The sequence below is a fragment of the Pleurodeles waltl genome, chromosome 6 (genome assembly GCF_031143425.1).
Source record: "Pleurodeles waltl isolate 20211129_DDA chromosome 6, aPleWal1.hap1.20221129, whole genome shotgun sequence".
Lineage (NCBI taxonomy): Eukaryota > Metazoa > Chordata > Amphibia > Caudata > Salamandridae > Pleurodeles > Pleurodeles waltl.
The window spans coordinates 44,643,402-44,659,186 of record NC_090445.1 but is presented as its reverse complement, the minus strand read 5'-3'; the positions used below and the strand labels follow the sequence as shown (position 1 = coordinate 44,659,186).

Below are 15,785 nucleotides of genomic sequence, written 5' to 3'. Positions count from 1 at the left end.
GTAGGCAGTTCCCTCTGGTAAGAGTGACACTATTAATGGTGGATGCTTGTCTAGCTGGCAGTATGTGAAAGATCGGTGTCCCCTGTTGCTCGTACTAAAGTGATGCGTGTAACAAAGGTCAACAGGTGATGATGGAGGTGAGAGGTCCAATGAGTTGTATGCTGGGATTTCAGTTCCCTGTGCTGCCAGAGGTACTTGGCTCTAGGCAGAGCAGAGTATACAAGAACCAACTGCCCAACCGAGGACCAACCAGCCTCTAGCACCAACTCTAGATGAAAAACCTAGGTGGTTAGCAAGTGAAAAACAAGGTCATGTGATCACCCAGGAAGCATAACTACCTGAAAATAATAGTTGCTTACAGCTTATAAAAAAGCAAAGCTTCTAATGAAGGCCTCTGTGACTCTTACAGCTTCAATTTCCTTCAAATAGAAAAAAGGGATCTCTGTGTCATCAGCAACTTCTAAGCACTACCACCTAACAGTTCAGAAATAGTTAGGATAGAGAGACAGCAATCTGCCTAATATGAAGACTCCATTCTTTCAACTCACGATGACAAATACAAAAACTGAACAATGAGCATACACTTGGTTCCGTGAGACACTATTCAATGCACCTGCTTCAGGGATCCGTGTGCAAACTGCAGGTCAGTTTAGGGCCCATGCAGTCCAAGTACACCTTTCATTCTTTGGATGTTGAGAAAGTAAGCATTACACTGCTGGGTCCAAAGTAATGTCCGTTACATACATCACTTGGAGACTCTGGTGGCATTTGGACATTTTACAAACAATAACTTATTGCCATTAAATTCATATGTGAGACACTCAGAGTATGAACAGTTCCAGATTCACAGTTAACACATGAGAAGCATCCTATATATGTTCCACTGCCCATTGTGCAGACCTTCATGATCAGAAAAAAAGACTCACCGTAGAAAGAGGGAAAATGGCACCATTTCGCTCCTCGGGCTCTGTGATGAGCTCAAACCGTCCTGCACAACCAACTTCAAGGATGGTGAGAGGAAGATCCAAGGGATCCCTCGGGGGGAGCTCTGCAGTGAGAAAATATAATTTCAGGGATGTGGAATTCCTATAGCCCGACGCCCGGGACATCTTGTTTGGGGTCAAGGGCAACAAGTTTTTATGTTTACTTTGTCCTTGGGACAAGGAGGCCCAACCCTCTGCAGCACAAACCCTTTGGCTGCCTGTTTACAGAGAGTGGAACTCTCTGCAGTTGAGGTAATGTGTTTCCAAAAGATAATTCTGTTCGAACTTGTATTTATGGTTCATTATTTGAAAGCCTTCATTATTAGGGTGAGTGCTGTAAATAAATGTTTTAAGGTCACACTTCACTACTGACGTTGGTTCCAGTACAAAAAAAAAAAAAAACGTGTATACATATGTTTGAAACGTTTAGGCTATGAGGCTAAGTGTAATGCTCCCAGAATGCTCTCTGATTAGATGCAAATGAAGTGTCATTTAGTAAAATGTTTTGATGCATGCTAGTATTTCCCAAAAATATTTCTAATGGAAAATCAGTGTAACCATTTTCAACACGATTATGGGAAGCATGAAAGTAAACAAACACTGACAAAGCCAACGGATCTGACATATTTTTATAAGTATTTTAGTTTCATCAATGCGTGTCTTGTTTTGACATGGCTTTTGTAACACTTTATTGTTGTGGGAGCTACCAGGCCCTCAACATTGTAACAAACACTGGCAAAAAAAACCCAAAATGTTTTTGAACTCTAAAAGCACACGTTGCCACCAGTGGCATAACAAAGGCCCCGCAGCCGCCCTCCATGGGGCCCCATCAGCCCAGCACCTGCCCTGAGTGAGTCTGGAGAGGGGGCTCCTCCATGTTCTTTGCAAAGGGGCACCCTCCAGTTTCGTTACGTCACTGATTGCCACTGTAGTTCCTGACACTGAACAAAACTACTTTGTGTGCCAATATGCTCCTTGTGGAAAAGCAGAATGCGATCACTCACAGTAAAGCCAGCCGAAAGAGAGAGAAATAGAAGTTTAATAAAAACAAAATGTCTTTGCTAACACCAGACCTAATTAGGGACCAAGACCCACATGTAGGTAGCTTTTTGCATGTCGCAAACAGCGACTTTCGCTGTTTGCGATGTGCAAAAAGCACATTGCGATGCACAAACCCAGTTTTGCGATTCGGTAACCTGGTTACCGAATCGCAAAACGGGTTTGCGACTCGCAATTAGGAAGGGATGTTCCCTTCCTAATTGCGACTCGCAGTGCAATGTAGGATTGTTTTGCGAACGTGGGCGCAAACCAATCGCAGTTTGCACCCATTTCAAATGGGTGCTAACACTTTCGCAAAAGGGAAGGGGTCCCCATGGGACCCCTTCCCCATTGTGAATGTCACTGTAAAAAAAAAATCAGAGCAGGCAGTGGTCCTGCGGACCACTGCCTGCTCTGAAAAAATGAAACGAAAACGTTTCATTTTTCGTTTTTTGTAATGCATCTCGTTTTCCTTTAAGAAAAACGGGCTGCATTACAAAAAAAAACTGCTTTATTGAAAAGCAGTCACAGACATGGTGGTCTGCTGTCTCCAGCAGGCCACCATCGCTGTGAGGGCCGCCATTCGCAAGGGGGTCGCAAATTGCGACCCACCTCATGATTATTCATGAGGTGGGCATTTGCGAATCCCTTGCGAATCACAGATGGTGTCAGGGACACCATCCTACATTCGGATTTGCGAGTCGCAAATCTGAACCAACCTACATGTGGCCGCAAATTCTTAAAGAAAGTCACAAAAGTGCACCCATGGTATATGTCGTACCCCTATAAAATATTTGTGAATTGTATTTTAGCATGGGTAAATACGCATGTGTAGATTTGCTCATGTTAAAATCTATTGAGCATTTACAAGTTAATTTTCCCTCCAGCCACTTTCTTCCCAACCCTGGAAGAAGTTCTAATTCTGCCATTGTCAAGAGTAAATGTCCAACCTTTCTTATTATGGGAAAATATTAGAGAGAAGCTGGTGAAAATCTTTAAAATATGCAGGTTAGTAGGTTTGCAGACTCAAAGGCATTCCAGCCTTGGAACTATTGCTTACTGCTTCCCCCAGCCCCAGTATGCAGATCTGCAGAAAGGTGGCAAAATAAGGAAATTGCTACAGTAGGGATTGAAAATGCAAGTATTCAAGCCCTACTGTGGTAGTAGCCCTGGCATAATCAGAGAGGCTATTATCAGAGCTCTTACATAATGAGATTGCTGCCATAATTTGGCACCACACTACATGGCACCAAAGGGACAAGTAGATCTTTATACAGGACAAGTAGATTTGAGAAGCAACCTGTCCCCTGGACAAGTAGATATTTTAATAAATTCCACACCCCTGAATAATACACAAATGCTAGACTTGTATAGATTTCTCTGAAGTGGTACAATGGGAAGAAGAGAACCACAGGAAAAAACTGTCAAGAAAAGGCATCACCTGTTCCTTTATGAGGTGTGAGGAGTTAACAAACATGTTTAGGTGAAATTCAGAGTCTCGGGTGACCCTGCATGTCATTTCCTGCAGTCGCTGAATTGCCTCTCCACTTATTTGGGAACCTGATTCCAAGGTTATGGGCTCTCTTTTGGTCCAGATTTAAGACCATACATAGACCTTTCCTTTTGCTCTGCATTATTGGAGGCTCTCCTGGATTGCACACCGGGCCTCTCCAATCTTCTGTCCCATTTAAAAACTTTCTCATGCTCTCCTGTGCATTTCTGACTTGCAAGACCCAGGTGCAGAAAACTACATATCTCCCACTAAACTGTCCGCTTGGTACTGTTCACCCAAGTGTAGAAAACTGGACTTTCTTTTGCAGATGTCCCCCCACTTTTTGCCTCCATTTGACTTGCTGGATGCTGGTTTTTGACTCTGACAGTGCACGAAAGCCTGCTAACCAAGTTCCGGTGCCAGTGTTCTTTCTCCTAAAAAATAAAATCCTCAGTTGTAACCCAATTGGAAAGGACTTTAGCATCCCACTTAAGGGACCCACACTAAAACACATGCAGACTGCCATTGTAGAATGCGTGAAATGGTGCAAACAATTGAGAAAACAATACAATGCACACACCCTGTGTGCAACGCCTAAATACACTGCATGTCTTATATGTAAGTCACCCCTACAGCGGGCCTTAAGAGTCGTAAGGCAGGGTGTATTATAATACATGTGAGGGCATATCTGCATGAGCAGATATACACCTGTGATGTTTAGTTCTATTACTAGATATTGCAAGTGAACAGGGAAGCCATTTTAATCTACGTACTGGGCACTGGTCATTACGAGTTACCCAGCTATATAATGACTGATATGAAACACCTCGCCTTAATAAACCCATACTGATGCCAGTATTGGATTTATTATGACATACACCCAGAGGGCACCTTAGAGTTTCCCCCTGAAACCTTACTAGTCCTCTAGTGTGCTGGCTGATTCGTACTGACAAGCCTGCAACCACAGAACAGTTTCTTACCCCCTAGAGGTGACAGCCTGCACTCTCAAAGGCCAGAAAGAATGCCTGCTCCGGAGGAAGGTGTTATCACCTCCTCCAGCATGATGGCTATACCATACCATGGCCAGGGTCTTCAAAGTTCCTGCCACCAATGATATGCAACCCCTGCTTCCCCTAGACCTGGCAGGTGCAACCCCCTGACCTGACGCCCATTTGGCACAAGGACAGGTGGGAAATTAGCTATGCAAGTAGGTGTGTTGCACTACCAGGCTAGTCACACCGACCCTTAAGGTGGGCTGCCTGATGTGCTCCACAAAGAAAGGGTTCCACCATCTTGTTTTTGGTGGAGCTAGGAACTCTGAGACAGGGTTATACCCACAGTAGATAGTCATCTTGGGGTGTACTCACCCTAGGGGTAGGTAGACCATTGGGTACTACCATACACTCCCCTAAACACCCCTAAATTGAGTGTTTAGGTGGCCCCCTGACACCAGGAATACAGATTTGACTGATTAAAGAAGAAGAAGGACAAATAAGAGGTGACCAACAGAAGAAATGTGGACCAGATGAGGACTTTGGCACCAAACCCTGCTTACCTGCTCCAGTCCCGACAATTGCAAAGACCTGACTCGTCATGCAGCTGTGCATCCTGCACCCATGGCCAACCAGCCAGTACCTCCCTTGGAGTGGAGGAGCTACTTCCCTACAGTAGCAGGCACTAACCGCAACTGTCCGGTTCTCTGTTGTGCTGACCATCGGGTCTAGGGTCCATCGAGGGATCATCTCACCAGGATGAGGATCCTGAGTGCCCAGGAGTGCAGCCCCATCAACCTATCCTGTTTACAAGATACTGGGAGGCCTGTAGCCTCCCTACTCCAATACTCAGAGTACCTACGCCCGTTGCAAGCACCAAGGCTTGCTTGTGTTCAACCGGAACACCACTCCAGCAAAAACGTACCTGCACGTCGAGGGACTTCAACAGAGGCCAGCTCCACACCAGAAGTCATTCTGCTGTATTTCTTTCCTCTCAGGTGACCCAAGAACTCGCTGCCCTGCCAGCCAAAAACCCCTATGAACCTGAGCCCCCCAACCCAGAGTAATTTAAACTGACATTGTCTCTGCTGAGTTGAGGCCCTCAAGAACCGAGTACCCTTTTGGGTTCAGCTGGGCTGGTCACCCAGTCCCCACATGCAGCCTTTTTGTTATAGGTACAGCTCCCATTGACCTCAACGCATAGCGCTCGAGGCTACCACCACTGTAAGCACTTTTGCACCCGGACACACCAGGGAAGGTAACCCAAATCAGCTGGTAATTTTAAGGACCTGATTTGCACTTTAGCTGAACTGTTCGTGGAAGGGCCCTATCCCTTTTTAATGGAGAGCAGACCAGATGTTTTGTTGTTGAATATAAAGGCTGCTTTGAACAGACTTTTGTATTTCTTAAGTTCTGCCACATCAGGTAAATTTTTTAAATCTGGGCGCAACGTGTTCCAGAGATGGGCTGCCAAAACTTGGGATAACTTGTGTTCATGGTCTTGTGTTTCAGTGTAAGTCACGTCAGCAAGACTGCACTGCTGGGCCTGAAGTGCAGCCAGTGTACTTCTAAAATCGAGCCTCAAGATATCTTGGGCCAGGACCCATCATTGCTTTATAGATCAAATCTGTTTATTAAGTTTTCAATTTTAGAACATCGCACATGTATATGTACTACATCACAATATTGTGAACAGCCTCATAGTTAGCTTATTCCATGCGAAACCATGAAAGAAAAAGAATTACACAGTTAACACAACTATGTTTCCCCACTGCTAGTTGGAAATACATTAATCAAACGATCTCCGGCTCTATTACCATGTAGTTCTAGTCCAGAATTAACATCACCTCGTAGATGATCTCCCAAGCAATCAATTCAAGTTCAGAACCCTCAGATAGGTTGGGCATGTCAGCTCTGCAAACTCCCCAGATAGAATACGTAAAAACGGTTGCCAGAGTTCCCTAAAGTCCCCAACCCGCAGCTTGCCGCACTTATTGCTTCCTACATAATACTTTTGTTTGAGTCGGACTACCGCATACTCTGCCCTGTCCCAGTCCAACCTCCTCAGTTGCTTCCGGACCTTCTCGAGCTCCCACCATATTCTAGGAGCACCGGTGCGTTTATGTGAGCGATCTAACACCCTCACTCGCTGCTCCAAGTCCCCCCGGAGTCGAATCCTCGCCTTATTATCCCTAGAAGAAAGCGACATCACCTCACCCCTCAAGACAGCCTTCAGTGCCTCCCACAGTGTTGCAATGCTTGTTGTCCCGTTGTCGTTAAAGCTAAGGTAATCTATTATTGCCCTTCGAATCGCCTCTACCGTTGCGCCGTTCTGAAGCATCGAGTCTCTAAATCACCATCCTGATGGACTGACCCTCTCCATGTCCGTATGAATCTCAACTGTTACCGGAGCATGATCCGACAAGGCCCGCGGCTCGATCGCCGGGTCTCTAACTCTGGGGAGAAGCTCCTGGGATGCCAGAAACAGGTCTAATCTAGCGTATGTTTTGGTTGCCGGTGAGTAGAAGGAGTAGTCCCTCAACGTGGGGTGCGCGCTCCTCCACACATCCACCAGACCACACTCACTAAGCCACTGCCGCACAGAATCCGAAAAGGACCCGTCTGATAATACCATTGACCTGAGCGATCCAGGTCCACATCCATCACCAAATTAAAATCACCCCCCAGCAATACAGCACCATCAGGGGACTGCAGAATCGGAGTCAGAAACTGTCTCAAGAAGGCTTCCTGTTGGGAATTGAGTGCATAAAGGGAAGCGATCGTGAGAGTGAAACCCCCCAATCGGATCTGCAACGGCAAGAGCCTCCCCGGGACCTCATGCAATTTGGATATGAATTCCCCAGGGAATGTGCGTGATAAAAGTATCGCCACCCCTGCATGCTTTGACGGCAGGGAGGACCAGAACTGCCTGGGAAACCACTTGGATCGCATACGGGAGGTATCTTTAAGGACAAGGTGCGTCTCTTGTAGAAGACATACATGACTCCTGGATCTCTCTAAAGCTGAGAGGATGGCTAGCCTCTTAGTAGGGTTATTTAACCCCCTAACATTTAAGCTTATACATTTGATGGGCCTAGCCTATACTGAAGAAAGCAAGCAGGGCAGACAAAAGCACAACCTAGGACTACCACCCACAATATCATCTAGACCGCCTAGTGCAAGCAGGCCTGAGGATGTCTTCTCAAACGACCAACATCGCGGGGAAAACCAACAACAAAAAAACAAAAAGCACAACAGGTGCATATGACACAAAAGTCCTCGATCGTCCATCCTCGCGAGGTAAAATCTCCACGGGGCAGTATATTCTGCCATGTCAGTAACTCGGTCCATTGCCCCCGCCGCCCCGACCCTCTGCAACAATCAATATATTATTACGACTGTGGCCTACAGTAATCCCGGGCGCCCCCGGGTGCACAGACTAGGCCGAAGTGCCGGCCGCCACGCTGTTCAAAGCGGCTTCTCTCTCCGGTCTCAGCTCCAAGGCCGTTGGGCGTTGCAACTTCCTTTTCATCTCTTTTCTCCACCACCGAGGAGGGCCCCTGCCGATAGAGCCGCCCCCTCACTCGCCTCCCGGCCTGTGTCCTCAAGGCCCAGGACACGGCCAGCCTCCGTAACCGATTTCACCTGCCGAAGCTGATCCTCCCAGCGGAAGACCAGGCGGAACGGATGGCCCCAAGAGTAGGACACATTGTGTGCCCTCAGGTGATCCGTGATCGGCCTAAACTCTCTCCGTCTCTGCAAAGTCCGCACAGATAGATCATGAAAGAGCTGAAGTTCATGCCCTCGAAAGAGGACAGACTGGAGGTTGCAGGCCCGTGGAGAATCTTTTCTTTGAGGACAAAATTGTGGAGACAGGCTAAAATGTCTGGGGGGCAGTCTCCAGGGGCCCCAGTGCGCCCAGCTCGATGCACCCGGTCCAATACTACCTCCTGTGTCTCTTCTGTGCCAAGCAGGGAGCGAAACAAATCCACCACGTAGCCCCCAATGTCCCCTTTTTCCGCCCCCACCGGGGCCCCTCGTTTATGAATATTTTGTCTCCTCGAGCGATTTTCCAAGTCCTCAACCGCCATCTGAAGGAGGTCCTGTTGCTCTCAGAGGCGGACTACCTCCTGTTGCAGGCCCGCAACCTCTTTGCCGTGAGGGATCTCACTGTCCTCTAGCTGCGATACACGTTCACCCAAGGAGGTAACCTCTCCTCATATCTCCTTCACCTCCCGTGAGATGTCCCTACGCAGCTCTTGGATATCGCCCCGGAGCGACTCAAACAGGGAGGTCAGAAAGCCCTTCGTCACGGAAGAGCTCTCCACTGGCTCCGTCTCAACTCGACTTTCCAAGGCCCTCGTCTCAGGTAAGTCCTCCATTATAGACCCAGGTGCAGAGCCCGCCCCTGCCAACATATCTCTCACTGAGCGCTCGCGTTTGGACTTCGATGTCGCCATGGCGCGCCGGCCTGATCGCACCTCACCAGCTCAGCTCCGTGAGCCCTCCAAGATCACTTTTCCAAGGCTGGTCAGCGTGCACCGCTCTTTCCGGAACCGCGCCAGGGCACAGCTCCCAGCCGCCACCATGTACTACAGTCCGCTCCTTTCGCCCATTCGCAGGACTGCAGGCCAGGCTAGTTAAAGATTCAAGTGCTGGGGTGTGCCCCCCGGAAGCCAGGTAACCGGGTCCCTGCTATCCACCAGGGCCCTGCGCCTCACCGACCTCGCTCCAAGGTGCCCGGGCAAGGAAGCTCCGCCAGTCGCCGCATATTCAGCAGGGCACCCAGAAGCACCACTCACTCCTCAGGTGCCTCAACCACCAGGCGCCGGGCCCCGCAGCTCTCTCCAATTATCAGAGGGCCCCAGGAAGGCCCCTCGGCCCTCAATCCCCGGCGCCCTGGCTGCAGGGGGTGCCAAGGGGAAGGCCCGTCTCGTGGCCGCACCCCGACTGCTGGGCCAAGCCCCGCTCCTCCCGCGGGAGCGGCGCAACCTGGCTCCGACCGGTGCCGCAGCGCCCGGAACACCCGGGGGGAGCCGCGCGATGCGGGGAAAGCCTCCAGGCCTCCCCCAGACTGGCCACAGGTCGCTTTTTCGGGCCGAGGCGGCGGAGCGCAAACAGGAACGTCCTAGCGCTCCGCCATCTTGACCACACACCCCCATCATTGCTTTAAAGATAATTTTCGCTCTAATTTTCAGAGTCACAAGTTGCCAAAACAGATAATTGAGGGTGGTGAATTTCTTTAGACTGACTAAAGGTCTGGTTGCTTATTTCTGTAGCCTCTGGGGTTTCGGAGTCTCTTTCTTTGGAGTTCGAGAAAAGGCAATAATGCAATAATCCAGTCAAGACAACACCAAACCATCTGGTCAGTGTGATGCAGTGAGAGAGCACTAGTACAAATAGCATAGTTCACAGTAATACAGATATGGATGTTAGTTATTTTCACTAATGCTAATATTTGATGATCTACTGATGGGTCAGTGCCAAGCCATACATTGTTTTCTTTTTTTTTTTTTTTTACTGCTACGATATGAATTGAGAAGTTCCCAACTCTTTTTAGCCACGATAAAGAAAGACTGTGGGACAATGCATCTCCAATATTTGATATTCCAATATATTGACCCATTCAAGCAGAGATGGCCTTCATTCATCCACCAATACAGGTGAATGAAGACAGGAGGTGATTTTGCTATTTATCTTTATTTGAGTAGTTTTTATATTGTGCAGTCTTGGCCCAAAGGCATTGGTGCGTTTTACTAGAGAGCAGGAAGTATGTTTTGGTTAACAGACATCCTAAAACAACCTATTACACTAGGAACAAAGAACGCACAGTTCATACCAACTCATACAGGTTCAAGATATAGATTAAATAGGGTTGGGGGGAGGAGAGAGCTCTGTGGGGTCCACTGTTTTAGGTTGAGGTTGTTCGAGACAGAGCTCCCTATTTTCAGTATTTGCGAACAGTTAGTCAGATAGGGGTTACATCATTTTAAAATTGTCCCATTGATGCCCTTCTATTCCTTCTGGATGGTGATCAAAGCATGGTGGTATTGAAAACAGCCAAAAGGTTCAGGAGCATAAGACATGAGTTCCCTGTGTCCAGGATATAATTGAAAGAGTACACTAATCATGTGTGTTCCTTATTAAATCACTGCATTAAATTGTAAACCAAATTATGCAGTGTAAACTGCATTTAACACATTTTTACCAAAAGATTTACCCTTCATTACACACTCAATATGATAGTGCTTAATGAAAGTCTGGGCTAAAGCCCAAGTGGCTTCTTGACAAATTTCAGACAGAGGAACCCAAGAGGTTGCCACTAGCTAGTATATCTCCCCTTTATTTCATCAGGTAGAGGGACATTAGCTAATGAATATGCCAAATAAATTATCGATCTGATCCATCTTCTCAACGTAGTATTGGATGCCGTTTGACCCTTTTTAAGTAAACCAAAGGTCACAAAAAAATATTGTGATTTCCTGTACTCCTCAGACCTCTCAAATTAAATCTATAATTGCCAGCTTTAAATCCAATAAATGAGAAAGTTCTTCCTCAGGAGACGGACAAGGAGAAAACAAAGGTAGTAAAATCTGATCCCTATACAACTTGGAAGCCACCTTAGAGACAAAAGCTTGATAATGGTTAAAACGTGTTAGCACACCCCTCCCAACAGGATGACCTTCAAATCTGCATTCCAACGCAGGAGGCTTCAAAGGAGCCCACAGCCTTTGGTATGCAAATCTGCCCTTCCTCAGAGGAAGATGCCTACCCCACTTCCCCAGGGCCCATCTGGCACCTAAACAGGTGGAAAACCTAGTTATGCAGGAGGTGTGTTGCATTTCCACGCTGGACACACCCCTAGGGTGACCAGGCTGAACTAACACAGCCTTAGGAATGTCACCATCTTGTGTGTGGTGGAATTAGGAATTCAGGTACAGGGTGATGCCCACTCCCCAATTATCGAGGGGGTGTAGTGGCCCACTGGCTACTACCCTTCAGTCCCCTTAACGTCCCCTAATTTGAATATTTAGGGGACCCCCTGATACCAGGACTTTAGATAGTTGCTGGACACAAAAGAAAGAGTGGACAAAGAAGCCTGCTGACCCGAGAACAGAGGAGCACTACTAACTTGACTCCAACCCTACAAACCTGCCTTCTGCATCTGACCCTTAAGAAGCAACTGACGTGTCCTGCACTGCAGCATCCAAGAAACCGGGAGAGCTGCCAGTGCTTCGCAAGTCGCCAAGCAGAACTCCCTTGGAGCTGAGGAGCTGCTTCCCTGCATCTGCAGGAAACCCAAGAAAGTACTGTGAGGACCATGACCACCAAAAACCTGACGCTGGACATCACACCTATCCCGAGCTGAAGTGGGCCAACATTGTCAACGTGGTTCCCAGGCCCTTAAGTTTGCCCACAGTGGACTTCCCAATGGCGCTTGCAGCCTCTTTCTGCAAGCCCCTCCAACTGCTAGTACCCCCTGCACCGGAGCCCAATGCCAAAAGACACCACTGCACCCGAGCCCCATAGTCCGAGAAGAAGTGAGCCAATGGTGTCCCTACATGCCCGAGGATCTCAAGGGTCGAGCCCTTCTGTGGGTTCCCCCAGACTGGCTGGCCAGTCCCTGCCTGCAGCCTCTTGCAGACTGGGCCGATTGCCACTGAAGTGAATGGGACACCCAGCGCCGTAACACACTTCTGCACTCGAAAGCCAAAGAGCCCTCCGAGGTGAACGTTTGGTGTGGCCTTAGACCTTATCCCCATGCTCAACTCAAGTCCAGAAGAACAGATCTGTAAGTAGTAGCTAAGTACCCGTATGCAGTGTCTGTTACTTTCCCGTAGGATAACATTAGGGCAGCCAAGCCTGAAAAGCACCTCTGCACCCAGATACCTCAGTGCCTCCTAGCCCCCTATCCCAAGCTGAAGAGGACCAATGGGGTCAACGTGGTTTCCAGGCCATCCAGAGACAAAGCCCACATTGAGTTTTCCCACTGTGGACTTACCGACGGCTCTTGCTGCCTCTATCTGCAGGCCCCCACCAACCACAAGTATTCCCTGCATCAGAATCCGACGCCAAAAGACGTCACAGCACCTGAGCCCCACAGCCCGAGAAGTGGGCCTATGGTAGTCCTATGTGCCCGAAGATCTCAAGGGTCGAGCCCTCTCTGGGTTCCCCCAGACTGGCTGCCCAGTCCTTGCTTGCAGCCTCTTTCTGACTGGACCGATACCCATTGAAGTGAATGGGACACTCACCGCCATAACACACCTCTGCATCCAGATGCCCCAGAGCCCCCTCGAGGTAAACTGTTGGTGTGGCCTTAGACCTTGCCCCATACTCACCTCAATTCCAGAAGAACAGTCCTGTAAGTCGTTGCTAAGTAGTCTACGCAGTTTCTGTTCCTTTTCCTTAGGATAATATGAGGCACAAGGCTAAAAATCAACTCTGCACCTGGACGCCTCAGTGCCTCCCGAAGTGAACTGTTGGTGCTGTTTTGGATCTTGCCTCATATTTACCTTAACTCCAGAAGAACAGTCCTGTAGGTTGTTAAGTGGCTGAATGCAGCATATGTTTCTTTTCTGACAGGATAACATTAGAACACCTGATGCTTAATAGCACCTCTGCACCCCATACAACCTTTAAGTCGCTGTTAAATACCTATATGCAGTATATGTTTTGTTTCCCATAGTTATCTTTACAGCTCCAAAAATTGCACTGTCAATTTTTGAAAACTGTAAAAATGTATAACTTGAAAAGTACTCACCAGATTCCGATGATCTTGGTATCAAGAATGTATATAAAAGTATGTGTTATTTTTCTAAATTGGTGTTGGATTTCTTTAGAGTGTGTGTCTCGCTTACTGCCTTTGTGGTGTGTGCAATACATGCTTAGCACTACCCTCTGATATGCCTAACTGCTTGCCCACACTACCACAAAAGAGAGCGTTTGGGTTGTCATTTGTGCCTCTTTAATTTGTCCGGGGTTTGCTTGGACTCTTTACTCAGTGTACCTCTTTTTTGTTTACTATATTAACAGCCAGCTTCTTACATCTGGATAACGCAAGCGGGGTGAATGAAAGATTATGGGAAGATAAGAAGACTCTGCTTAGCCTGTCTGCTATATAATTTCTTCCACCCTGATGTGAGTGTACATACAATACTGCTGTTGTGTTGTCTGCCCAGTGTACCGAATGTAGCGGTACACTATGCAGATAGTACAGGCGACCCTTATTAGCTTACAGGGGTTAAATTAATAACCCTAAATGCTTTCTTTTGTGGTAATGTGGACAACCAGTTTAGACTTATAAGAGTGTAGTGCTAGGCATTTGTTGAACTCGCAGAATCAATAAATAAAACACAACCAAGAAGAAATTTGAGACCAATTTAGAAAAATAACATGGATTTGTATATTAATTTAGACACCAAGATCTTCAAGATCAGATAAGTACTTTTCGAGTAAGCGATTTTCAGAAACACAGAAAATAAAGCTGTCAGATTTGAGGAATGAGCCTCAAACCCTCTAATGTTACCCTATATGGAGGCATACTGCAAAATATTACAGGAAGGCCCTTCTGGACTTAAGCTAAGTAGGGGCCAAGGTCTTTAGAAGCACCAGCAGTTTCAGTGAACCTGCCCTGGAGTGTCTGGGTGCAGAGGTGCTTCCAGCGGTGATAGCAAAAGTACTTGTAGAAAAGAGAAAAGTGGGGTCTGGGTGACCAGTCCGGCAGAACCCAATGGGGGGCTCAGCACATAGGGGTCTTAGGACCACAAAGACATCCTTGCTTCTCTTCAGGCCAAGCAGGCGTTTTTGTCCGGCGGGTCAATGACATTATTGGCTCTCACTTCTAGGGGTTGACCTGAGGTTGGGAAAAACAAAACAGCAGGGCCACTCTTGGTGCTGGCCTTGGTGATGCTGATGTGTCATGTTGGTAGATCAGTCTTGGTGGCTTTGATGTCCGGACTGGACACTAGACAAGCCTTGATGCTTGCAGCTGGCTGTGGTACTCCAGGTATTGGTGCACGGAGGCGCCAGGCAGGCTCAGAGGCTCGAAGACAGGCTAGGTCGATGGGGCTGAACTTCCAGACACTAAGGATCCTCTTCCTAGCGAGTTGCTTCCTCAGTGGACCCGATGGTCAGCAAAACGGACAACCAGACAGTGGGGGTTGGTGTCTGCTGGTGCAGGAAGTGTCTCCTCCACTCCATAGGAGATGCAGACTGGGGGTGCGAAGTGCTGGAAGTCTTCCAGGGCTCTGGGCGGATGCACAGCTGCAGGACGAGTTGGGTCTTTGCAATTGTCGGGACAGAAGCAGACAGGCACAGTTTTGCACTAAGTCCACAGCCAGTCCTCAGTTCTTGAGTCTTCAGCTCTTCATTGTCCTTTTTCTTTTCATAGTCAGGCGAATCTAAGTTCCTGGTGTCAGAGGGGCACCTAAATACTCAATTTACAGGTGTTTCAGGAAGTCTAGGGTAGCACCCAATGGGCTACTTTCCCCTGGGGTCACTACACCCCATAGGTGACCACTTCCCTTGGGAAGTAGGCATAACCCTGTCCCAGAGTTCCTACTTCCACTAAAAACAATAAGGTGGAATCCTTCCTTCATGGGGCACATCAGGCAGCCCACCTTAGCATTGCTAATTTCCCACCTGTCCTGGTGCCAAATGGGTCTCAGGTCAGGGGGTGGCATCTGCCAGGTCTGGGGGAAGCCGGGGTCACATATCGAAGGCGGCAGGGACTTCGAAGTCCCTGACCTCTGTATGAGATTCACTGACCATCCTGCTGGAGGAGGTGATAACAGCTTCCCCTGGAGCAGGCATTCCTTCTGGCCTCTGAGAGCACAGGCTCTCGCCTCTAGGGGGGCAGAAACCATCTGTGGTGATAGGCTGGCCGCTACCAGTCAGCCAGCGCACTAGAGGACTAGTAGGTTTCAGGGGGCACCTCTAAGGTGCACTCTGGGTGCATGTCATAATAAACCCAATACTGGCATCAGTATGGATTTACAAATATGAGGTGTTTAATACCAAACACCATAGGTTTCAGTGAAGCCATTTTGTAGCTGGGGAACTCGTACTGACCAGTGCCCAGTACATACCTTACGATGGCTTCCCTGTTTACTTGCAATATCTAGTAATATAACTAGACATCACAGGGGCATATCTGCTCATGTAGATATAGCCTCACACAAAATATAATGCACTCTGCCTTAGGGCTTCTGAGGCCTGCTGTATGAGTGACTTACATATGTTATATGCAGTGGTATGGGCATTGCACACAGAGTATGTGCA

The 15,785-nt window shown here is 48.1% G+C and overlaps 1 protein-coding gene across 2 annotated transcripts in view; it reads right to left on the bottom strand.

Annotated features, from left to right (window-relative positions):
* The window catches only part of SKIC2 (SKI2 subunit of superkiller complex), a 220,173-nt gene that overhangs the window by 197,230 nt on the left and 7,158 nt on the right, over positions 1 to 15,785 (bottom strand). The window contains exon 2 of one of the 2 annotated variants that reach the window (XM_069237208.1): positions 927 to 1,048. The exons of the other annotated variant lie outside the window; for it this stretch is intronic. Coding sequence (XP_069093309.1) covers positions 927 to 1,048 — 122 coding nt within the window. The remainder of the gene's footprint in view (positions 1 to 926; positions 1,049 to 15,785) is intronic. 2 annotated transcript variants of the gene reach the window in all.